The 27,803-nt window shown below is 41.0% G+C and overlaps 1 protein-coding gene across 2 annotated transcripts; it reads left to right on the top strand.

Annotated features, from left to right (window-relative positions):
• On the top strand, positions 1-27,519 carry ANKRD29 (ankyrin repeat domain 29; the record flags this gene model as incomplete). 2 transcript variants are annotated; one of them, XM_080610886.1, is made up of 10 exons in its annotated part: positions 1-21; positions 5,844-5,954; positions 7,803-7,901; positions 9,621-9,719; positions 15,800-15,898; positions 18,837-18,935; positions 24,063-24,161; positions 24,601-24,696; positions 25,788-25,886; positions 27,436-27,519. In XM_080610886.1, 10 exons carry the CDS (start codon positions 1-3, stop codon positions 27,517-27,519), a joined length of 906 nt encoding a protein of 301 aa, XP_080467012.1. The 2 variants fall into 2 exon arrangements, with proteins under 2 accessions (XP_080467012.1, XP_080467013.1); XM_080610887.1 differs by lacking the exon at positions 25,788-25,886.
• Between the last annotated feature and the right edge of the window lie 284 nt (positions 27,520-27,803).

Raw genomic sequence — 27,803 nt, 5'->3', positions numbered from 1 at the left:
ATGAGCAGGATGTCGTTCAAGGTGAGCGGGGAGTCGGGGAGAGGGGCGGGGGGATGCGCGTTTGTCTTCCCGCTTTGTGCCGGCAGCCCGTGAAATGCTCCGTCATATTCTTGGATGTGGGGATTGATTTATTATGTTTTTCTTTAGGAAATAAGGAGGTTGCTTGGCGCGGAAGGCAAGAAGCCAGCAGCGTCCTTCCCGGGCTGTGGGGTGCTGCGGTGGCAGCTGAGGGAGCGGTGCTTTCCACCGCAGACATCCCCGCAGGAGAATGCCTGGTTAGCGTTACATAAACTGCGAGCCTCCATGGAGCTTCACGCTGGCTTTAGGGTGGCCAGGCTCAGTGCCGTGGGGTTTGGTGCAGTCGGGAGCCTCCTCTGCACTTTTCTGGTCATCTTTGCTAGTGCTGGTTGTGTAAGAGTTAGGAGGCAGCCTTTATTCGTGCTATTTGTTTCGGATTACGGTGGCCACTGAAGCTGGGCTGATTTGTTCCCTTTTCTGACTGTGACTCCTGTCACTTTTTGTACTTTTTCCATCCAAAACGATGCAAGAGCAGTCATTTTAAAAGATCACCTGAAATAAGTTTGGGGTTTTTTAATCTGAGGACACGATTAGTGAGATCAATTTGCATCATATTAGATGTACATCTCCTCGGTTATGCACTTTCTGGATGCTGTGCTTGCCCTTCTCTTATTGATCACCAGCTCTGTGCCAGACCCTTGCCATATTGCCTGTGTTGCATCGCTCTATTTGCTGGATTATTCCGTGTGCTTGCCTCTTACTCCTGCCAAGGTGTCTTCCTGCTGGGACTGCTGCTGCTGCAGCGGCACCGTGTCAGTTCCATGGTAGTGCAGCAGGTGGTTTCCACCTGCACTTAAAGCCCTAATGGGGCAGGAAGCAGAGTACCTTTACTCACAGTGCAGCTCAGCCTTAGCCTCACCCTGGATGGTGAGATCTCTGTGATCATCCCGTTTTTGGTCCCACACTGGTCTCACACCTGCTTTTTTTTCTTAGTCTCTTCTGTTGCTCCATTCTGTGTCCATGAGTTTTTTCCCAACTTTGTTCTCCACTGGAATCCACCTTAAAGGATGCTAGTCCCATGCTGTTGGTGGTGCTATCCACTTCTTGCCTTGTTTTTCTAGCCTCCTTTTTAAGCTTTGTCCTTCAAGTTTTCTTTTCTGTTCTGTTCCCATCGGCTCCTTTTCTGTGCTGTATTTCTCACTTTCTATTCCCTCAAGTACTCCTGTTCAAGGCAGCTTACTCACTGCCAGCTCTCTCTCCCTCTGGAGAACTTCAGCCGCCACCTCCCTCTGCTTTTTCTCTCTTTTATGTGTCTTTTTTGTTGGCACTTTCACTTTCTCTCAGAAGACTCTGTACTTGGCTTCCTGACATCTCTGTTTGCCACTGTTTATTCATGTTTTTCATTTGATTATCCTACTTACTCATGAGGTAGCATTTATCTTGCTTTCTCACTGTCTACACACATGAATATTCTCTCTTCTTCTACTAGCTTTTGCCTGTCTAAACTTACATTTATATCTTGAACTACTTTTCTTTTTTATCAGCATCCTTCATGTAAGATATATTGTTATCTACTAAATTCCTCTCTCTTTCCTCCTCAGGTCCACTAACATTTTCCGTTCTATCATGCTTGATCCTGATTTCCAGTTCTTCTTCTTCAAACTTTTCACTCAATTTCTCCTTTCCATCAGGAATTGTTTAGAAAATGAGAAAGAAATGGGAATTTTCTTGTAAATTGACAGAACAAGGAACGGCCACCAGGCCAGTGTTCTCCTCATCTCCTTTCTGTTTGCCTATGCCTCTTGTCTTTCATCTTTAAGATCACTGTTTAAAAAAGGGTACTGTTCTTCATCAGTTGTTACCCCACTCTGACCTGCCTCTTCTCTGCAAATAGCAAGTTAAAGGTAGGGCAGGGAGCAGGAGCTGCTGCTCACAGCACTTAAATGATACTTTCCCTCTCAATATTCTTAAGATGACATATACAGATACATTAGTGCACTTTATTTTTTCTGTATTCTGCATAGAAATAGTCTTGTCAGGTTTATAATGTATATTTTCCTCTAGGCCATTTTTGAATGGTCCAGAGGAGTCCACAAGTCCCGAGGAGGGCCACAAGCTCTCCTATGAAGGTAGTCTGAGACAGCTGGGCTTGTTCTGCCTGGAGAAGAGAAGGCTTCAGGGAAGCCATACGCAGTCTTCCAGTACCTAAGGGGGGCATACAAGAAAGATAGAGAGGGACTTTTTATCAGGGTATTAGGGACAGGACAAGGGGGAATGGCTTTAAATTGAAAGAGGAGAGATTGAGATTATGTGTTAGGAAGAAATTCTTCATTATGTGGGTGCTGAGGCACTGGCACAGGTTGCCCAGAGAAGCTGTGGATTCCTCATCTTTGGCAGTGCTCAAGGCCAGGCTGGACAGGGCTTTGAGCAACCTGGTCTGTGGCAGGTGGTTGGAACCAGATGATATTTAAGGTCCCTTCCAACCCAAGACAATATTATTCTATGAGTTTATGGTTCTATGATTCTATGAATAAGTATTTTTGCTTGATGTCAGTACAGCATGAATATATTGCCAGTTTTTCATCTTTGGGCCCTCATAAAAGTATATAAAAAATAGAAATGTGTAGCACAGCCAAAGTTTGAAATAATGCTCTGGAGATCTTGATGAGGTAGATGAAATTGTATCCTGAAAGTTGCTGATGCTGAAACAAATGACATTATGAAACATGTCATTTTCACCAAAGCCATTAGCTAATCGCTTTTTCAAACATTTATTACATTCTGTTCCCAGACTGTCAATGCTGAGAATCAGTCATTTACTTTAAGGCAGCTTTAGGAGCAGAGTAGCTTTGTAATAAGAATTGTATGGAATTTGTATCCATTTAAGCTCTTGAAATTCAACAGTACCTCTCCGTAAGTATCTGATGAGACAGGATGGAGTCCATAACTGAAAACCAGCAGTCAAGGCTTATGTCACGTACTACTATTTAAAACCCATTTATTGCTCAAAAATTATTCAATTAATCAGATTAGTAATCCCCAAGTAGTGCCTTACATTTGGCCTACCAGTGATGTCAGTATTGCTGATCTCACCTGAAAATGAAGAGCACCAAGGTATAAATCCTTGGTTTGAAAGCAGAAAAGAAATTGCCACATGGTACTCCTTGAGGCTGTCCTTGTAGTGTATGCAGATCACCTGAATGATTTTGCAGATTCCATTCATCTTAGCAGGTAAAATAGCTCTGATTTGTGTTTGCTTTTTTTATCTAATCACAGTATGGTTGATGGTCTGAGCATGTTGTTTACTCTGTTTTTATACAATGAAGTGGGGGCACAAGGGGAAATACGAGTACTGATAGCAGTTGTTCTAAATTGGGTTGAAAGCACCACTGGGAAAAACCTGATTTCATATCCTTGATGCACTGGAGAATTCTTCCATTCCTTGGGTCTGATCCAAAGTATGAGGACAACTTTGCTGGAAAGCTACTTTAGTAATTACAAGGGGGAAAAAAAGAGGTAGGAATTTATGATTTTGGACTTCTACTTCCAGACTAAGGTAGCACTGGCAACTTAGTTCTCTCCTCATGTAAACTGATGAAAGCAGGTGAAGAGTTCCTGAATATTGATTCTGGCTCCTGACTATCTGATAAATAAAGGTGATATTGTATGGTGGGCATAATAAAATGCAGTCACATTGCTACTGTGCTCTCTTCTAAAAATTCTGGCTGGATGAAATAAATCTTTCCTTGTATGGATATATTGCCATATCCTAAAGTTTTCTCAAAGTTTAAAGCATAGAGTGAGGTATAAAAAGAACGGATACATAGATTATATATAGATATGGATATGGATATAGATATAGATGTATTTGTAGATATAGATGTAGATGTAGATATATATATAGATTAGATATAGAGATAGAGATATATGAAGGAATTTGATTTCCTATTCAGAAAGGCCTAAATAGAATTCTTTGCAATAGCTTTCCACTTAATATCATAATGAAGTAAGGCAATATTTCTAACTACCAGCTCTATAATTAAGTAGCTGCCTAATAAATCAGAGCAAAAAGGGCAACATTGGCCACTGTGTGTTTAGGCCAATTGTTTGTTTTTACGTAAAATTTTAGTGGTTAAAAATGTGAAGACAGGAAAACACTGCTGCGCTGCCAGCAAGGGTATAAACTGCTAGCTTTACTTTGATTGACATTATCTACAGATTCACCTGGGAAAATGTATTAGCTGTAAAAGGAAGATCAGAATTTGATCTTGCTATATACTGTTCTTACTCTATTTTTCAGACTTCTGCCCCTTTGTGTGCTGGCACAAGAAATATTGCTATCAATTTATAGGAAGTGTCGTATAATTTATTGAGTGGTTGAAACTTCTCTCATCTCAAACAACTGCCAGTTTTCTAATCTATGAATATTAAAAATGCAACTCATGGAAAGTGATTAGTGTGACAGATCTGTGATAGATTCATACAGGATTTGTCTTGTGTCTGCTGGTTTCTGTGAGGTTTATTACCTTTGCATCAGTGAAGGAAGCAATTCAAACTTCCCTCTGTGTGCATTTTGAGCATCAAGCATAAAACCATTCAATCCTGATTCTCTACCTCATTACACATGTCTACTGACATTTAGACGTGGAGAAGCATGTATTACATTTTCTGAAGCTGAATGATTGACTTTTCTATCCACTGTGCATTCTGTTTGGGTTATCCTGAAGGCAGGATTCACTGGAGAGCAACACCCTCGGCTATTTTTGATGCTGTTTTTGTCTAAGATGACTGTCAGTGAAAAGGTGCTTTACTGAACTGTTAGTGGTTTCAGGCCTTATGAAAAAACTGCAGCATGAGCCTGCTTTAGTATACATACTATTGCCATCACAGTGCTGTTTTGCCTCCATAATTCACCTGTCACAGTGCTTACCTGTCAGGGCAGCATTTTGGCAGCTGCTTGCATGGATCTAATAAAGAGGCCAGGTTCAAAGTCTGTGTCTTTTTCTGCTGTCCTCCTCCTATGCTGGGGCAGTGATAATTTGCTTCTATCCAGAAGTCGTCACACTGTGGCATTGTTTCTAAGCCTAAGAAAGCCTCAAAAGAGTATTATACTATTACCAATTCGTTTAACAGTGGACTGTGTTATCTAGACTTCAGAGTTTCCTAATTTTGACTTACATGTTGCCCTGCATACCTAGTAAATGAATCTGTAAGTCTATAGACAGAAAGACTTTATCCTTTTTTTTTTTCCTGGCATCACTCAGGAGATATTTCATGTGCTCACAGTTACAGGGTGTTAATTCCAGGGAGGAGGCAGACCAAACAGTATGAGGAATGCATGAGCAATACTTTTTGCTGTGGTGGGACTTGAAAAGACAAAAAAGAAGGAGACAGCAGAGAGACAACCTAAAACCTGTGAGGATGTCCTGCAGCAGGACATGTCAGCAGGATGATTCAGCCTTTCTAACTGTGCTCAGCCCCACCACAGAAGCAGACAGTACAGGTGCTAGTTAGCACACTGTTTTCTGTGATGCTTCCCTGTGGATCTGGACTAGCATCATCGACTCTCATTACAGAGCAAGCTAAGAGACATAGGCTGCCATGGACACAGGGAAAACCTGAAACAACATGAGGCAGTATGGAGAGGCTGATCTCTTTAATTGCACAAAGAAATTAAATTAGCTTCTCTTTCATGCTCTGGTTTTGAAAGAACAGCACACTAAGCTGAAACATGCCTGGCTTGAATGCAGAATTCACATGTGTGTATTTGTCCAATATATCTTCCAAAGTGGTTCCTTTCTTTCTTTTCTTTCTTTTTTCACCAGAAAGAAACACCACTCGCCAATGCTGCATTTTGGGCTGCGAGAAAAGGAAACCTGGCTCTCCTCCAGCTGCTGATGAACAGTGGGCGAGTAGATGTGGACTGCAAAGACAGCGTATGCACATAATGCGTCTACACCCTGGGCACTGATTTTACATTACTTTCCATAGACCGCTGTGCAGAGGGTGTGGCAGGGATCTAACAACAGGCATATAAGGGTCTTATGGCACTTAGGGATGATTTAAAACCTTATCTTGTCAGAAAGCAAGTTTGAAGCTCAAGATAAAATAGCATGATGATTTACATCAATGGCAAGTGGTTAGGAATTTGCCAGCACTCAAAAATGTGTCTTGCACAGTTATTTGTGGTGCTGACATTAAAAGCACGGATCCTAACACCTCGGGCTTCTCTTTGCAAGGAAATGTCATTATAGTAATAGATCACAGTGAAGAGTCAACTCAGCTAAACCCAGGTAGCAATGATTCTGTCAGCTTGCAAAGCTCCTCATAATTAGAAGAATTACTGGCCTCCTAACTGCTGATCCTCCTGTACCCCAGTATCTCCTGGACTTGGCACCAAGGCCAAGCAAAGAGTAGCCCAGTCACATGGGAGATAGATTTCATGGGGATTTCCTTACTGTAATTGGCATGGGTTGAAATCAGTTTTGAGATTAGAAATGGGGTGAAAACACAGATACGTCTTGCTATTCTGCCTACAATATATGGAGAGGTACTTGATTGTACCAAGCTCTGGCAAAGAGCAGGGGAAAGCTGAGATTAGAAATTCACAGGTTTCTATTGTTTGGAGTTGGGCCTGACTTACTGAGAGTTGTGTCTATGTTGTACAGGATTGTTGTTCACGTTTCCAACCTAAAACATAAACCTGCCACAACCTCTCTTACTTTGAATATCTTAAAAGTGCAAAAGATTTTCTAAGCCCATTGACTTCAACCTATCTTTTAATTTTAGTTTCATTTTTACCCTGTAGGCAAGTATTTGTCCTGCACTACTTCTGGAGCTGATGCTATGACTATCTTTCTGACAGGGAGGGAAGGATGTTCACATGGGGAATGAAGTAAGCAGGACAGATCAATGTAAAGAAATAAGGTCCATTACTCCTTGATCTTTCTCAAAAGAAGGCTAACTTTAGTAAAGAATTTTTACAATGCACTGTAAAATATCCTGCCTTATCCATTCTACCAGGTATACACATTTTCTAGACTATAATATTCTGGTACGATTAAGGCTGCATGCTTCTTTTTTGAAACGTCATACATTCCTTCTTTAAATTGAACTGGTATGTGTGAATGGTTTAGAGGATAAGTTTCATCCCTAGGCATGTGGTTTCTGTGAGTTGTCTGCATACCACATACATATAACCTAAATCTTACCTGGTTCACTGAAGTAGTGACCTTATGGTGTACTGTGGGAACTTCAACACATAGTTCTGGTATGGAAAGTTCTCTCATATAAAGTGAAAAGATTACTCTCATAATTTGGATAGGGAATTAGTATTCAAATCACCCAGACCTTGTTCCTGACTATGACTCAGAATTAAGTGACTCAGCTAAGTCACTCAGCTCCTGTGTCTAAGTTTATTCTCCTGGAAATGATGCAAAGATCTTCGGGATTCTCTGATAAAAATGCTGTGCATAAACCAAAAACATTCTTGTTACCCTCGTTTCACTTATTTTGGAACAATAAGGCAAAGTCATTGCGTACGTATTTGTTGAATGGTCAGGCCTTAGCACTGCAGACAAGTCTGTAATGTTTTTGCTTTAACACCCGCTAATTGCTCATTTTCAAAGTATTCTTGATAGCAGGCTTTAAATGATAGCAAGTTCTTCAATTACCATAAGCTTCTTTCAGCTTTTCAGAAGAGGTGCTGCTGTCTCTTCCATTCAGCCTGATTCATTGCTGAAGGTGTCTGTAGAAGGTACTGACTTGTTTTTCCTTATTCCCAGCTTGGCACAACAGCTCTGATGGTAGCATCTTACTATGGCCACGTAGACTGTGTACGGGAATTGGTGTTGCAAGGAGCAGATATCAATCTGCAGAGAGAGGTAGGAGAAGTTCTGCATTCAAATAGGGATTAAGTGACCGTTGGCTTATTACAAATAATAAGAGTGTTGTAGCGTTGTCTGCTGCTTTTTTTGCCAGTTGCTTCTGTGTTACTTGCATGTATAAACATGGTTGTTCTGAGGACATCAAGGAATCAGATGTCTGGATTTTATAATAGGAAATGAGATGCCAGAGGAACATTTATAAATAATTCATCAAACATTTCCAGCACATCTGGTTGATGAGGGGCAGTTACATCTGAGATGTAACTCCAGGGTTACACCATTAATGCATCTGCAGTTTTACTTATCAGCACAGTAACTTACAGCTCTTTGGATGAGACATCCTTTACCATTTGATTTGCAGAGTCCAGTCATTAAAATGGAATGGATGTCATTGCTAGCTTGGGGATTATTTTGGCTCACTATGCTCTGGAGTTTCTGCCTTTTGGTCCAAGCCAGCTCATCTCTAACAACCCCACAGCTTAATCACCTGTACCCTTCCTTGCAACTTTGCTTTGCCTTCAAGGCATCTCTTGCAGCATGCTTGCTTGTGGCTGGCTTCGGGAAGCTGCCTTCCCCTCGTACTCCACACAGATGTTTGTAAGGAGTACCTGTAGCTGCTCTGGTCTGTGTGCTGTATATGCAGAAAGCAGAATCGCTCTGAGGTAACAACAGTTGTACTGGTCCTAAGAGCAGAGCAGTTTAAGGAGGGCATGCAGTAACATGGGAAGGTGGCTGGCAGCGCAGGATAGCAATATGTTTGTTGCTTTAACATTACAAGCCAATGTTTCCCACTTTCCTTGGAAACCTGGAACCAGAGAATTAATATCATGCTGACACCTGTAAGTTACTGAGTCAGTGAATGCTGTGTTCAATGATAAAAGTGTCTTTGCACTTACTGGCCTAAACTTGCTCTAACCGTGAATGTCAGTGTCTTTCAGTGGGGTCCTGTTCCAGCAAAGCTCGTATTTAAACATGTCCCTTCCCTTAGGTAAACACTGCTTGAAAAGCAGGGACAAAAGGAAAAGTTGAGAACGGTTTTATGGGGCTGCTCTTGAGTGTTGCTCAGGATGTACTGATTCAGCAAGCCAACAAAAAGAAACCCTGAAATCCTCCAAAATTACTTTGTTGCAGAGAAGAAGCAACACTGATGAAGTTTAAGCCCTAAAGACAAATGGCACTGTTTTGAAACTGAATTCAACCAGTAGCTCAACCAGTGCTCTTGTACTCTCAAGATGTTGCGAAACTTGGGGAAGTGAAAGCCCCATGAATGCGTCTGGAAGAGGAGGCTCTTTATAGGCATAAAGAGACCTATTCTAAAGGCATTCACTGGAGTGAATTTCATGTGGAATAGGTGTTGGTTTCAAATTAGCTGTTCGTCTGTTATGCAGGACTGTTCTTTTCTCACTCTGGGCTTTTTTCCCCTATCTGGTGACTGGGCAGAAGTTACTAAATCCTAAGAGGTCTATATTAGTAACTCTGCAGAAGCCCCTTATGAAACTTGGATTTTATTCAAACGTATGATGCTGGACAGATTTCTCAGTGCAATAGGAATAAAACTGACCTAAGATACCTGGTGTCCTCAGAAGTCCTCAAAATCATCCTGTCTTTTCAGCTGATATGCAACAGATTGTGAATACTTTTAGATTTGAAATTTATATACTTCAGTAAACTGTCTTATCTATTCGGGTTTTTTCTAATCCATTTTGTTCCTTACAGTCAGGTGCAACGCCTCTGTTCTTTGCTGCACAGCAAGGCCACAACGATGTAGTGAAGTTTCTCTTTGAATTTGGAGCCTCTACTGAATTTAGGAATAAAGTAAGATGATGGGTCTGGTTTTGCATGCTGATACATTCCAACAATCAAGGCTTTTTTTCCTGTTCACATGAAACATGACATGGCACCAGGAGGATGATAAAAGGATTTCCTCACTTGAACATTTTCTGAGTAGTATGTGTAATGCAACATATTGTAAAAATATTAACTTGGGACTAGCTTCTGTTACCTAGACTTAATGGCTTAAGTTGATCAGAAGTCAGTCACTTGATAGTGACAGTTGATAGTCTTTATTCCCAAGCCATCCTACAGGACAAGAGGAAAGGGTCTTTTTATACATGTTAGGTAGGATCCCATTTTAGGTATATATGTACTTCACTTGCACAGAATGGAATTTCATCTATTTTGGGATGTCTCTGGGTACTACCATAGGATACGTAAAAGCATAATGGCTTCAGTCCTCCCTAAATTCCTATTTACCCATCTGTGCCAGGATGAAATGCACCTCAGAGCTTCTATTTACTTGTTCAGGTCAATCCTTTTACAAAATCTTCTCAGAATAGCCAGAAGCACAGACGGGAGAGCCTGGGTTGGTTCATCCCCTGTCGTGGGGTGAACAACTTCAGTTCATCACTGATGTCAGTGTATCAATTCAGTTTCTTTGTCCAAAGCAGTACTAGAACCTCTGCTTTCAGCAAACAGAACCAAACCCAGCATATTTTCATTACATATGCTTCTCCTCGATACGCTGGCCACATTTTGGAGCATCCCAATAATCTGCAAAGAAGCTTGTCACTGACCCTGGGATCCATAGCAATGTGTTTAAAGAAGGAATAGTTCTTTACCCCACAGCAACCAATCCTTAAAGAAGTTACAGTCTGTGATTTGAATGACTCCTTTGAAATTGTTTGATCTTTCATGACAATATATGATCTTTATGAAGCATGCAAAATATACTGACATGAGTCAGTAGGGCAGATAAAAATGAGTAAAGATCTAAATTAAAATAAAATATTCCTGCATTCAGGTGCTCCTAATGGCTTCAGGCTTTGGACAAATGCAGGTTTGGGCTCTACCGTTGCTCACCTTGAAACTTTTCTCCCAGCCCCCATATTCCTGGCTGCCTTTTCTGAGTTTAGACCTGACATGGCCCATGTGCCAGTCCTAAGCGTCTTTTAAGGTACTTTTTAAGCACTCAAAGTATGACACAAGCTATTGTGCCCAAAAAAGCTCTTAGTATCTGGACCAAAGGATAGCTGAGTTAAAATAATCTGTGCAAGATTTAAGTGACACTGGTTTAACGAGTTAACTAGTTAGCTATCATGCCATGCCCTCTTTACTGAAAGGGTCTGCTCTCTCTCAACAGTAACATGAGAACTTTGCTAGATTCATCATTAATACTGACATCTATCCTGGAAATTATCATGTTCTTACTTTCACTCATTCCTTGCTTGAGGACTGCAGCTTTTCTTCTGAAGTAAGGATCTAGACACAGGAATACAAATACTTAGAGCTTCCAGACTTGGCTTTGGTAACCCACTGAAGTTTTAGACTGAGGCTTGGTGGGAAACTAACTTGTACTTTGTGCAGCAGTGTGTACCTGAGCAGGAGGCTCCACTGAGAAGGTGTGCATTGAGAGTGTGCATCTTCCACTGGCCTTTGAGTGTGGCTTTGTATCTGTTCAATTTTCCTATTTAATAATGTGGTTTTCATAGCTTGAGATTATTGCATCAAATCATCCTTCTGTTAAAAGGTGACTAAGATAACAGGCTCCTCCATCCCCTCCAAACCCAGAAACAATGTAGGTGACAAAATATGCCTTTTCAGGTCAGACATAAGGCATTTTCTGATTAAAATGCTCAGCTAGGAGCAGTGCTGGAAAAGATATGGCTGATCCTGGCTGATTTTGAAGGGCACTGCAATCAATCAATCTGCAAAGAACTTTCTATTATAAATGAAGACATGGAATGGAAATAAGGAAATAAATTGAATGTAATCTAGGAAACAGACTTTAAAGCAAGGAAACGCAAAGCTCAACATTTTCTTTTTCATGTACCTCTTTGTGAATTGTAATTACTACATTTATTATTCATATACAAGAGCACTGGAGAACTATCTTAATATAGGTGTTCAGTTCTTGTTACAGCTTGTATCATTAGAGTTGGTATTCACTACAGCAGGCAAAGCAAATATCCCAAAATAATTATCAATAATTGCTGATGTTATAAAGAGAATAAATAGTAATATTGAAGGTTATGCTATATATATTATAAAATACATATTATTCGATAATATTATTCTGCATTGTCTCAGTCTGACATCCCTAGAAATATGCATCATGAATAGAAGCATGTTCTCTTTCCTTACTCTGAGACATATAATAAGCATGTGGGTACTTACAAGGGTTTGCATGGTGGCATGTTTTCTGAGCAATAGTGCATGTTCAGTGGTATGTCAGAGGCTGTTTTTCAGCAGGTAGTGATTGCAGAAGACCAGTTCCCCTCCCTTGTAGTATATTTCAGAGAGAATAAAACACCATATTAATTCTAAGTTAGTTTCAGGCAATGATGATAAAGGTGAGGGAAGAAGTAGGAAAATAGGGAATTCTACACCAGATAACATGGCCTTATTGGGTGCTACTCTTCCAAGCATTTACGTGGGAGGTTGGCAGCTGCTGTATGTGCCACCTCTAGGGAAGACAGACTTTGCGGGGATAAGAAAAACTGTTTCAGAGAAAGAATTGCAGAGGTAGCTGAGAGAACAGAGAGAAGTGGCTCTTATCTGAGCTGGAAGTGTTTGCAGTGAAGGATTAATAGAGGCTACACTGTGTCAGTAAAACAGGATATGAGCAAGAAATAAATCCAAGGCGATGTGCATTCTCTAGGCTGCAACACCAGCCCCTGCCTGCTGCAGAAGGGTAACTGCCCCAGAAGTGCCTCTGTGGTTGCTCACGTGTCCTTGCTCCCACTTCCTGCCCTGCTCTCAGAGTTTCCAAGAGGCTTGCCAGTACCAAAGATGCTGCTTCAGCTTTTTACTCGTCTCAGCTAAAGCAAAAAAGGAAAGAGGGCATCACATGGCTGAAAGGGATGTTAAAACTCTGTCTTTTACTTTTTTTTTTTTGTTTTTATTCATAACTCAGCTGTCTTCCCTATGGTCTACGAGGAAGAAATTCTTTACTGTAAGGGTGGTGAGGCACTGGAATGGGTTGCCCAGGGAAGTTGTGAATGCTCCATCCTTGGCGGTGTTCAAGGCCAGGTTGGACAGAGCCTTGGGTGACATGGTTTAGTGTGAGGTGTCCCTGCCCATGGCAGGGGGATTGGAACTAGATGATCTTAAGGTCCTTTCTAACCCTAACTATTCTATGATTCCATGATTCTGTGATTCTATAAAACACTGGGGTCTCCAGACAGAGCTTGCTGGAGAAAAGTGTAAGGTAAAGCAAGGTGGAAGTTTGATATGGGGGAGAAGGGGCTGAATTTTCCTCCTAAGAAACCATGGGCCTTTGCACTGTTTGACAGTTTTTTAATTTATCTGAGTGTTGCATTACCACACGGTCAGTGGAAAAGATTCCTGGCTTTGACTTTTCCTTCTTGCAGAAAGACCTATCTTTGCTTATCATAGTGGTACCCTCACCCAGAGTGTGCAAATAAAAACACAGTCTTTTCTGTTTAAAGTATTCAACTTCGTAGGATACATGCAGTAGAGCAGGTCTTAGATACCAAGGAGCTGTTACTTAGTTCTTTCTGATGCAGTAAATATTTGATTCAGGATGGACAGCTGGAACTGGGGACCACCCAAAGTTTTTTCTCTGATCCCCAAACTCTAATCAGAGTGATAGAGAAAACTTGGTTGCTCTAGTCTGAAAGATCTAAATGGCATATTTTGGAAATGTGTTATTCTTTCAAAAAATGTATCTATCTAAAACCATTCAATGGACTCAACCAAACACTTGGTTAGGATTGCCATTTTAAGACACAAACATATCCTGTGAGAAGTGTCTTCCTTCTTAAACCTCAGGCTGAATCATTTCTCAAAGTGGGATCACACAATTGGACTCCCAAGTGTTGGGCTTCAGCTCTGCTGTGCTGTGGTTAGCTTTGCAGGCCTGCCTTTTGTTTGGGTCCTGTTATTTGGTTCCTTCCAGAACTTACTTTAATAACCAAACAATCTTCTTAAAATAACAGGAATTTGCTGAGAACACACTAATTTTTAGAAAGCAAAATCTAGACCATAAAGCAATTAACAAACTATTCCCATGTGCAGCTAACTGAGTGTGTCTACGCTCCGTACAGGGAATCTCAATATTTTTAAGCTTCCTAAAAATCATCCTTCCCTGCTTCTCACAGAGGACCTCCAACCTGGATAGCACAGTTTCTCTTCTTAACTCACTGATCTTTGTCTCTCCATTTCGTTCAGGGAAAGAGTCTTTGAAAATGTCTCTCTGTTTTGTTTGCAGCCCTTTGATCTGGTAATTCACTACTCCAGCAAAGTGTCTTTCAGCTGGTTGGAGACAGGAAATAGGTTTCACAAAGCTATTAGTTTTTGCCATTGTCTTTAAGTGTGTATAAGGCATTTGGTTAATTCAGAAACCTCTGTGATTGCTTGTGTGTTTTGTTTCAGCAGTTCCTATTAAATTAGGGTAGTTCAGTTTGACAGGAAAGTCTAATGACTCGTATCTACAGAGTAACTTAACTCCATCGACCTGATTACACATTATATTTACTTAAATAATTAAGAATTAATATGCAATTCTTAGATTGTTGTATAACAGCTTCATATCTGTGACTTTGCTGACATTCAAGCCTCGTTTGCTTTTCAGCATCACAGGGAAGGAAGGATGAATTTGAGAGCAGTTATATACAGTCCTCATGGGTTAGCTCAATCATGTCAGAGCTTGAGTTTTCATGAGGTTATTGTAGGCATGAAATAGCACCAGAGATTAATAAATTTGATTGTCACTTCCCATTATAAAAGATCCCTTTGACTGTTCAAGCTGTAACTTCTCTTGTGGATATCTATCTGTGTGGAAAATTTCAGACAAAACTTTGGAGCTGTTTCAGAGAACAAAGCTGAGGGAAAACACAGTCTTCTCCCTACATTAATAACAGCTCTAGAAACCATTTATCTGAAATACTTCAGAAAGCTTATTTTGTGGAGGAGGGGCTTGAAACTGGGAGAAGGCAGGGAAAGAGAGAAAAGACCTCTGGTGAGGATGACTAGGGGTGTGCCTCATCTTTGCACAATGGTATGGTGCCATCCAAGGCAGAAGATAAGAACTTCTTCTCCATATTAGTGCCAGAAATACTGGTAATTTTTGAGTGGGGAACAGTGCACTTAAGATAGCAAGACCCACATCTGCTATCTCTCTCAGTTGTTTCAGCTGGCTTGGATTCAACTGCCAGGACAATGAGGTGTTTCCCTTCTCAGGTGGCTCCCAAGGGAGCATGTCTACAAGCAGGATTCAATGCATGTGCCTAGGTCTTCCTTTAGTGGTGATGTGCAGCAACAAAACTGCCTGGGATTGATCCCACCTGCAGGGATCTCACTTCTTCAGCAGAAGTAATGTGGCTTTCACTGGTGGTCGTGTTTGGTCTGACTTTGGTCCAGTTAGCTAGCATGCTTCAAAATGCACCCTCCCTACTCTTCCTCAGGCCAACAATCGATAGGTTAGAGGTGGGAAATGACAGGGAGTGAGGTTCTGGCTAAAGAAGAGTAAATGATCGGTAGGCTTGGAGCAGGGAAAAGGTGTGCTGTGCTTTAGTAGGTGGAAGAGCTTGGCGGGAGGGTGGGATTTGGCTGTAAAGGGAGGAGACATGGAGGAGTTGTGAAGGAAACAAAACAAAGTTTCTAGTAGGAAAGCAGAAGACGAGGAACAAAAAGCAGAACAAAAAGCAGTATAAGAAAACCCAGGAGAAAACAGTTTATAGTGACAGAGCCAAGTTTAAAGATTTGCATGGCAAGACTTGGTACTAAACTTATGAAACATTCAGCAGCTAGTCACTACAGAATTGCTGTGAGCCAAATTCTGAAAAACCGTAAAATCTGCTTTTCTTTTTGTATGGTGATGTTTAGTCCAGCACCTGACTCTTACCTGACTGTACCCATTCTTTGCTTTTTCACAGGACGGAGGTACTGCACTTCTAGCTGCTTGTCAGTACGGGCATGCAAAAGTAGTGGAAACGCTGTTGAAGCATGGTGCCAACATTCATGATCAACTTTATGTGAGTTATTTGACACTGATGATATTGACAACACTGATGATGGAACAAATGCGCTGTTGGTTGGACAACAGCAGATAGTCTGACTCCAGCGCAGAGAAGCATTTGCCAGATGTGGTTTTATAGTACTAAGATGTGAATTCTGTTAACTGTCTGCTTTTCATGATCCTGGGAGAAGTAGTACGAAATCAGAAAAGATGTTTTGGATGTCTTTTGATTTGTTATCTCTATGAAGGATCAAATGTGGATCAGATTTGCATAATCCATTAGCCTTGAACAAAAGACCATGTCATGTCCTACCAATGATTTTCATTGCAGACAAAAGAGTGAATAGCAATACAACCCCTGAGGTACTAGAGAATCAGATCATCAGTTTGCTGCCAGAAAGAGTAGTAAAAGTTAAAATATTTGAATCTTTGAGTATCTGTATGTTATTTTTAAAATATTAGTTAAAATTATGTTATTTGGTATTGGTGTATCTCTAGCTTGACAGTGTTTGCCCTCCAGGGCAAAGGATGGTTAAAATGGCTGAACTGATGTTGTTTAGTCGACTTTTCAGAAAGCTGGATTGAGCAAATGAAGCACTGGATTTAATTTACTGCAACTGAGACACAAAAACATTGACCTTTTCAGCATTCAACAGAAACAAATGGTAGATTTTCTTTCCACTTCCCACTGCTCATTTCTACCCTGGGGCACTCAAAACTGACAAAGAAGTTGTTCCACAGGGATATAAGTTTTTTCAGCTTTTTCCAGGAGCTTTGTATCTGCAGGATGCTGTTGCAGTCCTAGCTCTCACAAATGTGCACGGGAGCTAAGGTCTGGTGACTGCAGAGGCCACTGGGGGCTCTGTACTAGGCGCATAGGGGATCTCCACCTCTGTGCTGCCACCACCCTATATTTACAAAGGTGTTCCACCTGCACTGCTGTGCAAATAGCAGTTGCCTTTCTAATCTGAGAGCAGTGATTCATAACTCTGCATGATAATCCCGGGGTTTACCACTCAGTTTAAAAATAGCCATGCTGCCACACTTGCAGACACTTACCTAGAAGTGAAGGCAGTAAAATAACTTCCTTATTGTCTCTCCTCGAAATGAGCAATATGTGCAATTGCATTTAGAGATGTATTTTTATTGCTTACAGCCATTGGGCAAAACCAGGCAGAAACGTCTGCTTAATAAAATAAGAACACAATCTCTTGAAAATGAGTGTTAGCTTGGCTGCTTTTGTGGGATGTTGCCAAGCTGCATTTGAAAAGCAGTAACTGGCTGGCAGGTTCACTGGCAAACAACAAAATGGGAGGGATTTCGAGCATGCATTTGGGTAGTCCTCTCAAAACCATTCAAGATAGATATTTTAATCTTAAATTTACCCATGTGAGGGGTAGAGGAGAAGATGAAAGAATACCATAACTCAACAGTATGTCTTGCAGAAATATGTTATAGCTTTTGAAACAGCTTTCTCATTACAGCATCAGTTCAAATCAAGTAGGTGATAAGGAACCCAAGGTCCTCCATCTTTACTGATGCTACAATAAAAAGCTCTTTTAATATTACACAATCTTGTTTACTTTCTAAACGTTATTATTGCACTTGTCTCTGGTGGAAGCCTGCAAAGGACCTAATACCATCCTGTTATTTCATATACTTTCATAGTAAGCAGAGAAAACAGCCCCTCAGAGAGCCCAGGGGTGTTTGTAGTGCCAGCAGACACCTCTTTTGTTTGCCAGGACATTTGTTTTGAAATCAAAGGCCAAACATTCTAAATTCAGTCCCTGGGGCGCTATATTCAGCTCATGCTTCGCTAAGTCTGTGCTGAGTTTTGCAGAAAGAAGAGTAGCTATGCAATATCTCTTAGCAGACAATAGCGTTTGGTCCCAACATAGTGATATGCCAACAAGGGCAACAACAGACTTCTACTAAAATGCCCTGTAGTTTGCGTATGCATGAGATGACATGAGCTCTGTATTTGCATATCTGAGATGCAGTGAAGGGATGTCTCTATTTAAAGTAAAAGAGTCTCACCTTCTGAGAAAACCTGCCCTAGCATGCTCTGTGCTGAGTGCTGTGGTTATAGGATGGGTAAACACCTGTCCCACCGTCAGTGCATATTTCCAGTTCTAGTTGGTTGGAAGGATGATAATGCTGTTTGATTTTTTTTAATCAAAAAAACTTAATGAAATATGACGTTTAAATTCTTTTCCTAAGGAAGAAATTCCTGTGAAGTCAAATTCTGAGAACATCTGCACATGAAAGACACGTTGAGGAAAAATTAAAACCCCAGATTTGTTTACAGTCTTTGTTCTTCAAAAGCTTTGCTCTTCCACAACCTTTTGCAAGAAAATGCTGGTTTCCTATAGGGCTATGACACAGTCTGTCTTACATGTTCTACTTTTACATTATTATATTACAGGTGAAGACTCTTTTACAAGGTGTGCCAGAGCAATGGCATGGTAGTTGTTAGGGTGGCCTGGTAGTATGGCAGAGTACTTACTCATTTAGCCTCAGGGGCAGACTTCAGTGTTGGAGCCTTCAGTCTTGCAAAGTACTTGAACATATTTTCACCATGTGTCTATGTAACAGAACACTTCTGCATGAACATATAAAAGCTAAATGAAACTACATGGCTATACAGGATGAATTTCTTGTTATGTAGAACAATGCTTCAATGAACTAGACTCTTAGGATTCCAGAACCAGGATTTAATGTTTGGTTTGATATGTGATGGGAGCCAGCACTTGTGCATACAGAATGAAAATGTTACCATGGTTTGTTATGAGCTAGACTGTGGATTTTGGCAATTATTTCCTGAGCATGATTGTATACCTGTTCTTACATGGCATAATGGCTTAAGAACAAGAACTTGATTCGGTTTGGTTTGGTTTTGTGAGGAAAAATGGCATCACTTCAACACAGTGTAAGATGGATGTATCTGTTCTTAGGATGGAGCTTCTGCAATTTTCCTGGCAGCACAAGGAGGCTATCTGGATGTCATCCGATTGCTACTTTCTTCAGGAGCAAAGGTTAACCAGCCACGGCAGGTGAGCTGAATACTTGAGGGCAGAACTGGGATCTGATTTTTTACAGTTATGAAAAATTAACACTGGAATTTTCTCCAGGCATCAGATTCCCATGGAGGTATTCTACTGGAAGGCAGATTGTGGGGTCTCAGAAGAATGGAGTAGAGGGGGACAATCACCTCCCTCAGCCTGTTGATCACACTTCTTTCGATGCAGCCCTAATCCTGCAAAAAACATACAACCAGTGGTAACCATAAGCATGAGATTAGCTCCTCTGCAGGCAGTGGGGCTGCTGTTTCATCATTAAATGATCAAACATTGATCACTTGAGTCAGATTTGTGGCTGGTTCAGAGGTCCCTGCTAGGGAGCTAAAGGTTAAATCCAGCTTGCATCACTGTATGCTGGTGTTAGGTAAGGGTGCAAGAGACTTCCTAGGTGTCAAACTATTTATGGGATACATAGCATACATGGTGTACAGATAAAAATAAAAGCTCTCTTGGTTTCCAAAAAGGGGTTCCTTAATTGTTCAGCTGTTTCTTGACTCTAAAATCAATGCTTAAACGGCACATTTAATACGCTGCTTTGAGTCGCCAGATGTGGGAATTGCACAGCTAGCTTTACTCCCAACACGTAGAAATGTCTGGTTAGAGACAGGGCTTCTCAGGAATCTTTGCCTGCTTTAATAAAGTCTCCCGTGTGGTCTGCTGAAACCCTGCAGGCAAGGTTGCTGTCCTGGTTCTTCACTGCACATTTTAAATTGATGGGATAAGGTCTTGTCCTTGCAATCAGTCACGTATGCCTGCCAGGTGGCTGTGATCACTGACTTGCAGCAACTGAAAAATCATCAGGCAAAAGCAAACGAATGTGAAAACTAGTAACAGGACAGCATGGCATGTGACAAGCTTTGTCAGGCATTTTCAGTATTTCCTTTCACCTACACCAAAAGCCTAACAAATCATAGCCTGGCAGCAGAGATTGATCTATATGACTTATACTGCACCTGTAGGTCTGTGTAGCCTACTTGCTGCTCTGTAGTGTAAGGAAACTAGATTAGCATTTTATGTGCTCAAACTAAAGTAATTTTCCTGCTGCCCGCTCCTGCACCTCTCCAGCACTGGAATTGTGCTGGCAGCTACTCCCTGGACTAATGCTTTAGCTGCTCCTAGTCTTCCTCCACACCATCTCCCAAGATCAAGATTAAAAAATGTTAAAAGCTGTTAATTAACACAGTCTAAAAGATCAGTGGAGTAGGATAGACCAAGGTGTGCATTAATGCCTTTTGAGCTGGTCAAAATAAAGTTGGGGCACCTTAGATTTAGCTGAACCATGTTGCCATAAAAACTGCGTCCTGCTAACCATAATTTATAATGCACCAGCTGATTCTTCTGACAATATTTTTTTGGTTCTCTAATCCAATTTCTACAACAGAATGTTTCATGAGGCATTTTTAAATCTTAGTTGAGGCAAAGACTTGACTCTGTGTGAATGTTCCTCCTGGCTCTGTTTCATCTCTGGCAGGATGGGCTTACTTTGCTTCAGGGCACCTCTGATCCCTGCTAAGATTATGCCTGGATAAGTCTGTGGCATTTGTATTTGGGCCCACTGTAATCTGAAACATTTCCTTAACAAATGGAATATTTTTACTGTTTAATTAGTAAAGTAATGGTTGGATGGACTTCGGTCTCTCACCAACAAACAAATTTGTACTTTGTTCAAAGGTGGCATGCTGGTCATGAGAAACGTAGCTCTAGATGGAGCAGTTGCGATGCCAGATGACTCTTACTGTCAGTTACAAGCTACATTGCCCTCACTGCTGTAGGAAGCTCTTGTAAGCAACATAACATTGAATACAGGGCTGCAGAGAGCCAGGTGTGAGTTCATGCTTCTTCCTCATGGTGTCCAAGTTTTCCTCTCTACCTTCTGAATTTGGGGGCTTAATTCATGTGCCTGAGTGCTTGCATCTGCCCTGTATGTCTCCTCCTGCTGCTGTAGCGGGTACCAGTTCCTCTTCAGGCTCATGTCCCATCTCCCAGTCCCATTGGGGCACTCATGACACCATAGAGCATCTCGGATGGCACTGGCTATCCGTGTGCAGGCCCTTCAGCTTCAGCTTTCACAAGACCTAGTAGTGAAGCTTCCTGGCAAGTTTCTTTCCTGACAATGTATTTTCTCTTGGATTTTAGCTCCTTCTGTTCTTCCTAACATTGCAGAGCCGGGTAGGAATTCTTTTGTCATCTTTTTGTCTAGACAGAGCTTGGGGCAGTGTCTGAAGCCTGGTGCGAGAGGTGTTTCTTTACTTCTTCAACTCAGAGCGAGAAGATTTTCTGCCAACGATTTTTACACTGTTTTGGCAGCCTGTGTCCCGGCAGCCTGTGTCCCAGCAGCCTCTAGTCTGACTGGGTAAGCAGGTTCCAAATACTCTGAAAATGAATGATTTTTTTCTTAACAAATTATATGCAATTCCATATATATGTAAGCCAGTAAATGTATAGAGAGTATAGACTTCAGGCAAACGAGCAATTTGCTATTAGCAGGAATTGAAATGGTGTAGTGGTGTGAGTAGACTGATGGGCAGAACGGTGGAGGAGATGATGCTGAGTAGCCTAAGAGTAGGGGCTCTCTGTACCTGAAAGCCCTTACTGGGAATTTAAGGGGAATTTTACTTTCCACCCTAATCTGGCCCTTTCTAAAACTCCAAGCCACAAGCAAACATTGATATTCAAAGCTGCAAGGCAAAGTCATTAGCTAATGGATAAGATAAAGAGCATTGGAAATTTTGGTTAGAGTATGTTTGGAATTGCTGGCTGCTGGATATAATGAGAGGTAGCCCATATATACTAGCTTGTAATCAAATACAGAAATAAGCACAGCTTTTTGGGGTGTTTAACACATTGTTCTAGGAATGTAGTGGTTTGCAGTCTGCTGGGTGGGCAGAGGGACAAGGAAAGGAAAACAGTTTTTGAACTGTGTCTTTTCCTGTTCTCACTTTCTTTCTGACCTGTCTCTGAGCCCTAATGTCTGTTTACACAGGAATTCTCATGTGATCTTTTAGTACAATGTAATATCTGTTTCGCACCATATAGCAACATGAAAATGGACAGAAAATTCATTTACTCCATATAAATTTTATATGTATTTGCATAAATTTGCATATTAGATGCTATTTGCTTAAGAGAGAAAAGCTGACAATGGTCAGTATGAGCGCACCATCAACTTCATTCTTCTCTTCAGGCTAAATCCTCCAAGACGGTCATCCTTTCTCACAATGTCTTTTTGCCTCTAGTCTATAGCTGAGATACTGAGGTTGATGTTACCCAACACTTCTGTTCCTTTTCATTTATACCTGGAAATATGAGCTGTTCTTACAAACTTCACTGTGAGAAAAAGAAAGCTGCTATGTTCTGCATGCTGTGCTTGCACTCGCATTTCTTGTATAAACAGAAGTGTGGATTTGCACAGCATTGGTTCTTTATGCAATTCAATTGTGTGGGCAAATTCAACTGCTCTCTTTTCCAAGATTCATAGGCTTTTTCAGTGCCCCTATTGCTATTTACTGGAGCCCTCTGGTGGGCTGAGATTAGAAAAATATGAAGTATGGCAGGGAAAAAGCTACAAACTGGAGAGGGACAGTTTTTGCCATCACACTAACATCACATACACTGTACAAGAGAGCCTTTGTTATTTTAGAATCAGAAAGAACACTCATTGTATTAACAGGATACATACTATAATGAGGTCAGTCACTATTTTAAATTAATTAATCTATAGAGAAATGATACAAGAGTGGGGAAAGATCCTGTTCCTTACCATTTGAGAAAATTGAAGATCTCAGAATGTGCATTTGCTCTTTCTCAGAATCAGAAATAGGAAACTCAGAATATCATATCAAAGAAAGAAATAACTTTTCTGTTTCTTTGAAAGGATTAAGTCACTAGCCCATAGAAAGCAGAGAATTTGTGCAACAGTGGTTTTTTGGACTGCATGGGCAAGTCATATGAATATTGAGCTGGCACTAAGGAGAGAGATTTCTTCTTTAATTAAGGTAGAAATATCTTATTTAAAGTAAAAAGTTGTTTTCTTCTGAAACTTCTCATTAAGATTCTTTTGGAAGCCCCAGTATAATTTGTCTTCCTTTTTCCTGCCAAGTCTTCAGGCTGCTGTGGGTGGTGAGCGGAACTGGCAACTGCTGAAGGCAGAAGCAGGCATCCTGCTACACGAGGCTTCACTATTATGTTAAAGTCCATACAGGAAAAGCCTTTTGTTAAGGGCTCACAAGAATCAGTTTGGCACCACATAACTGCTGGAGTCCTCTAGTCTGGAGAATCAGGCCATTTAGAAGCAAAATGAGGAAAAGACACAAAACTGAATTCTAATTGAAGTGAGAAACACTTCTAGCACTTCAATTCACCTTTGCCTTTGGGATGAAAATCAATCACAAAGTTTAGCTTATTCTGAATGTGCATTTTATTTTCTGAAGTTTTCTGCTCAAGTAATGATTGCACAGGACAATTTTTCCAAAACAGATTATTTGATGTTGGATTCCTTGATAATTTTCTTGTTTTCTAGTGGAGTTGTTGAACATAAAATTTGTGAAACACTCATCACCACTGTAAGGCAGGATGTTTTTAACAGATTCCCTGAGGACAAGTAATGTAACTTAATGTTGAAAGCTGGTGATCATCTTGCATTGCTCCTTAACTTCTATAAACAACCTCTACTCCACATGTACAGAGACCCAGCTGCAGAATCTCCCCATGCATGCTGATATTTGCCTGTATCTTCTGTCATATTTAGCCACCTAGAGTTCAAAGTACACTTTGGCCTTTACATTTCAGACTTCCACATGTATTTGAGGTACAGCTGTTATGACAAAGGGGCTTTTAACTGTTCAGACAGTAGTGCATGTTTCAGGCCAACTATGTAAGAGCAAGCAGCTAAGGATGGCTCTACTCCACAGCTGGAGCAGTTTTGTTTTGACTTGTTACACCAAGCTCCCATGTGCTTCTGGAAGCAAATCTGCATATGTCTTTCTGTGATGAGGGATTTAATTGGGGTACATCCAATCCAGTACGCAGACTTGAGTGGTAAAATACCAGGGAGCACAGGATCTCAAAGTGAAACCATTAGCAGTCTTACTGTGTTTGCAGGATGGGACAGCTCCCTTGTGGATCGCATCGCAGATGGGTCACAGTGAAGTGGTACGGGTAATGCTGCTTCGTGGAGCTGAGCGAGATGCCGCCAGGGATGTGAGTAGACTTCTTCCTGTGCTCTGTCTGCAGCTTAACACCTCCTAACTTTTTCTGAGGCTGCAAGTCTGCCTGGTGTCCCCAGAGTCTGTCCTGTTTGCCATGATGTAAAATCCCAACATGGGCTCCCTTTCTCCCATTGTGTCTAGGACAGCTTCCTGGAGGGACCTTCTGGAATAAGGGAATGGAAATGTCTGTATAAAGATGATCTATTGTGTCACTGGTTCATTTTACCCTGAAGTTTTCACCTGCCAAAGCAACAATCCTCCTGATGCTCTAAAACCACAGCATATGCTGTGGAGTTGTCTCCTCAAAAATTTTGAGCAGAGAAGACCCTCTTCTCAGAGGTGTGGGGGAAAGCTGGTGTTTCCCTCCAGCCAAGGGGAATGAAGGTAAAGCATTGCTAACAACTGGACTGACCTTCCTGTCTCCTTCAAAGGATGGTACGACTGCTTTACTGAAGGCTGCCATTAAGGGGTACAATAATGTGATAGAAGAGTTGCTGAAATTCTCTCCCACTCTCGGCCTGCTGAAGGTTAGTAGTGAAACACATGGATTTTTAGACAAGAACTCAAGAATGAGCTTCTGATGAAAGATCTGAAGTTTATGACTATGACAGAGGAAGATTACAAGGAGCTTAAGCCCGCAAAAAAATCAAGAGAAAAATTAAATTATCTTATTTAGCCTTTAATGCCACACACAAGTTAATCTTTTCAAACAAAACTGTGAGTTTGATTTGTGGAATAAGGAAGCATAGAAGTCATAGAAGGAATTTTCCTGCTTTTCATCATTTGATTTTATTCTTACTGTAAATGGATTGCTCTTAACAGTGCAGTTCTAGCACTGTATGTGGCCTTCTATTGCATTTTGTCAGCAAAATAGTATCCTAAGAGATCTGTTGTGAGCAGATTCTCTACTTGTTTTTGTTTTCATCTGAAGTCAGAAAGTGACTTGAAAAATAACATATTTGGAAGCTACTTTTTAATAGCTTATCTAATTATATGTATCTATAAATCACATATTTTGATAGCCTCTGTGCATGCAACATTGGCAATTTAGATGTACTTGAAAATCCAGGTGGCATTAACTTTGTTGTTAATTACAAGTATGAAATAGCTTCCACACTTATTTGAACTGTCAATTTGCAGCCACAGACAAAAGGCCAGCCATAAAAAAAATCCCCATTCAGCTGTCTGACACCGAGACCATTAATCATCAGAGAAAGAAGATAAAATGCACAGATGGTTTCCATTACTGCTTGCACTTCTGTTTCACTTGCTAATGGCGGGTTTTGCCAGGCAGAAGCAACTGCTGTGTCCATTTCACCTCTAATCAATTGACAAGGGTAATTTTTAAAAGGAAATACTGCTGTGGTGAAGTGAATTTGACTCTCATCTTTATTAAAGCATTTAAAATCACCTCCTTCATAGCCCGCTAGCCTACCAGCACCCTGTCTAAATCATAGAATCATAGAATAGTAAATCAGACACTATACTTTTAATGAACTAATTCCTTCCGTGATACTTCTTTCTTGTTCATAGGCTTGTTCTTTGCAAACATTTGTGTTTCACTGCCTTTTGTTTTCTTCCCATGCATGGTACAAACATCTCCATCGGTATTTTCTAGAACGGGACCTCTGCTCTCCATGCGGCCGTCCTGAGTGGCAATGTGAGGACAGTGGCACTGCTCCTTGAAGCAGGAGCAGACCCATGCCTGAGGAACAAGGTGCGTCCTGGCACACTATCCTGGGCAAGGAGCAGGTGGGAAGCACTGAGTGATGGAGCCATGTGTGCCATGGAGGCAGTGGCAGTCCATGTTTCTGTGTTAGTCCACAGTTGCCTCCTGTTCCTCTCCTGAAGCATTACCATTTAGTCCATTCATTGCTGTATACAGGCATCTATAAGGGTGCTGGGCAGTGCCACTGGTGATGCTGGTTCTTGTGAAGTAACATCAATCTAAGAATATGCAAACCATGCACTCACTCGCTCAAGCACCACAAATGTTAACTATAACTACTCATGGGCTAGCTAGGTTGCATTTCAGGAAAAACCCCATATGTTATGTTCTTGTAAGTCATAAGTTACACCATACCTCCCTATGGTCAGAAATGTGTATCTGGGTGCCTCTGATAAGAAAACCTGGTTAGAATTCAGCACATTGCAAATACAAAGAAATCCTGCATTACATGTATCTTTACCATATCTTACTGTAAATCTGTTAGTTTAGTGAAATAGTTTCATATTCTTTTTATAACAACAACTTTTCTGCAGAAAAAGACGGCCTTGGTTTTTGTCTGCAAAGTATTTTAACATTACATGTTTGCTAATTTCCATGAAAAAGTCTTCCTCTGACTTGTGTTTATGAACTGTTTGTCTCTAGTATTTGAGATCTAGCTGGGTTTGCTAAGCTGTGCACGGGTGGTCTGGTATTTACTTCTTGTTTATGACTGGGTGAATGACAGTTTGTAATACAAGTAACCCAGCACATACCTTCTGATTGTTTTGGTCATTTAATATAAAATCTGTGCATGTATTTCTGTATCATTCCACTTGATGGCAGCAAAGTTAACGACTCTCATACAGTAGTTCATATTAACAGGCATTTTGATTTGCTGTTGTCACTCAAACAACACACAAGATTTTTCTGCTACTGATGGTGATTTGCAGCAGAAGAGTGTGCAGTATGAGAAAGTCTAAGGCTGTAATCTCTCCTACTGATTTTTTTTTTTAACGACATGGAATTTGGCACAACAGAGAACATTTGCAGGACAGAATTCCCAATTTTCAGAAGTAGCTTCATTATAAAAACAGTTTGTTGCAAATTTGTATTCAATACACACAGAGGACCAAACTCTGATGTTCTGTTACCAATCCTACAGAATAGCATGAGTTATTTCATAGCAATTAAAGTATTCTCTCGGATCTTTATGGACTTTTTTTGGACTTTGGTACTTAAAGACCTGCCTCATCTCCCAAAAAAATCAGTGCTTCTGTGGCAGAAGCATAGGGAGCCCAAGGGATACCATTTAACCTGGACAATAAGCACAAAATAAGATGACCACTCAGAACCCACACTGGGATTATTTTTAAGACTTAAGTGGGACTTGGATGCTGAAGGGTGATTTCTTAAGATACCTCCAACAGTGGTGGGACAACATTGGAATAAACCCAGCATTATAATGCCCAGTAGCTTCTTCTCTAAAGTTGAATGCTTTTAAACCATGTTTTGGAAATACTTGTTCATTTCTGCTAACTCAAAGGTTTTTTCATTCCAGGCAAATGAACTTCCGGAAGAACTAACAAAAAATGAACGCATCCTCCGACTCCTCCGCATGAAGGAAAAGCAAGGGAAAAGTTAATGCAGCCCTGTAGCAAGTATGGTTTGACAGAGATGCACCCTGACCACAGTAGCATGACTGTAAACCTAGGTTGCCCAAGAAGGGCTTGTTGGAACAGTTTGCAGAACTGATTAGCCCCTCCAGTACACGCTCCCTGAATGCATGAGGTCCTTGCCATGGGGTCACCATGGGCTAGGACCTCTGCCTGGCATTGCTGAATGCAGGACTGCGATGAAAGCAGGAGTTGGCCTCGGAGCTGCCTTTGCACTGCAGCCCCATGGTGCTGCTGCCCTCCCTTTGCTGAC

This window comes from Psittacula echo, assembly GCF_963264785.1.
Source record: "Psittacula echo genome assembly, chromosome: 2".
Taxonomy (NCBI): domain Eukaryota; kingdom Metazoa; phylum Chordata; class Aves; order Psittaciformes; family Psittacidae; genus Psittacula; species Psittacula echo.
The sequence above is the reverse complement of the archived record's forward strand: the minus strand, read 5'-3'. Positions and strand labels throughout refer to the sequence as shown.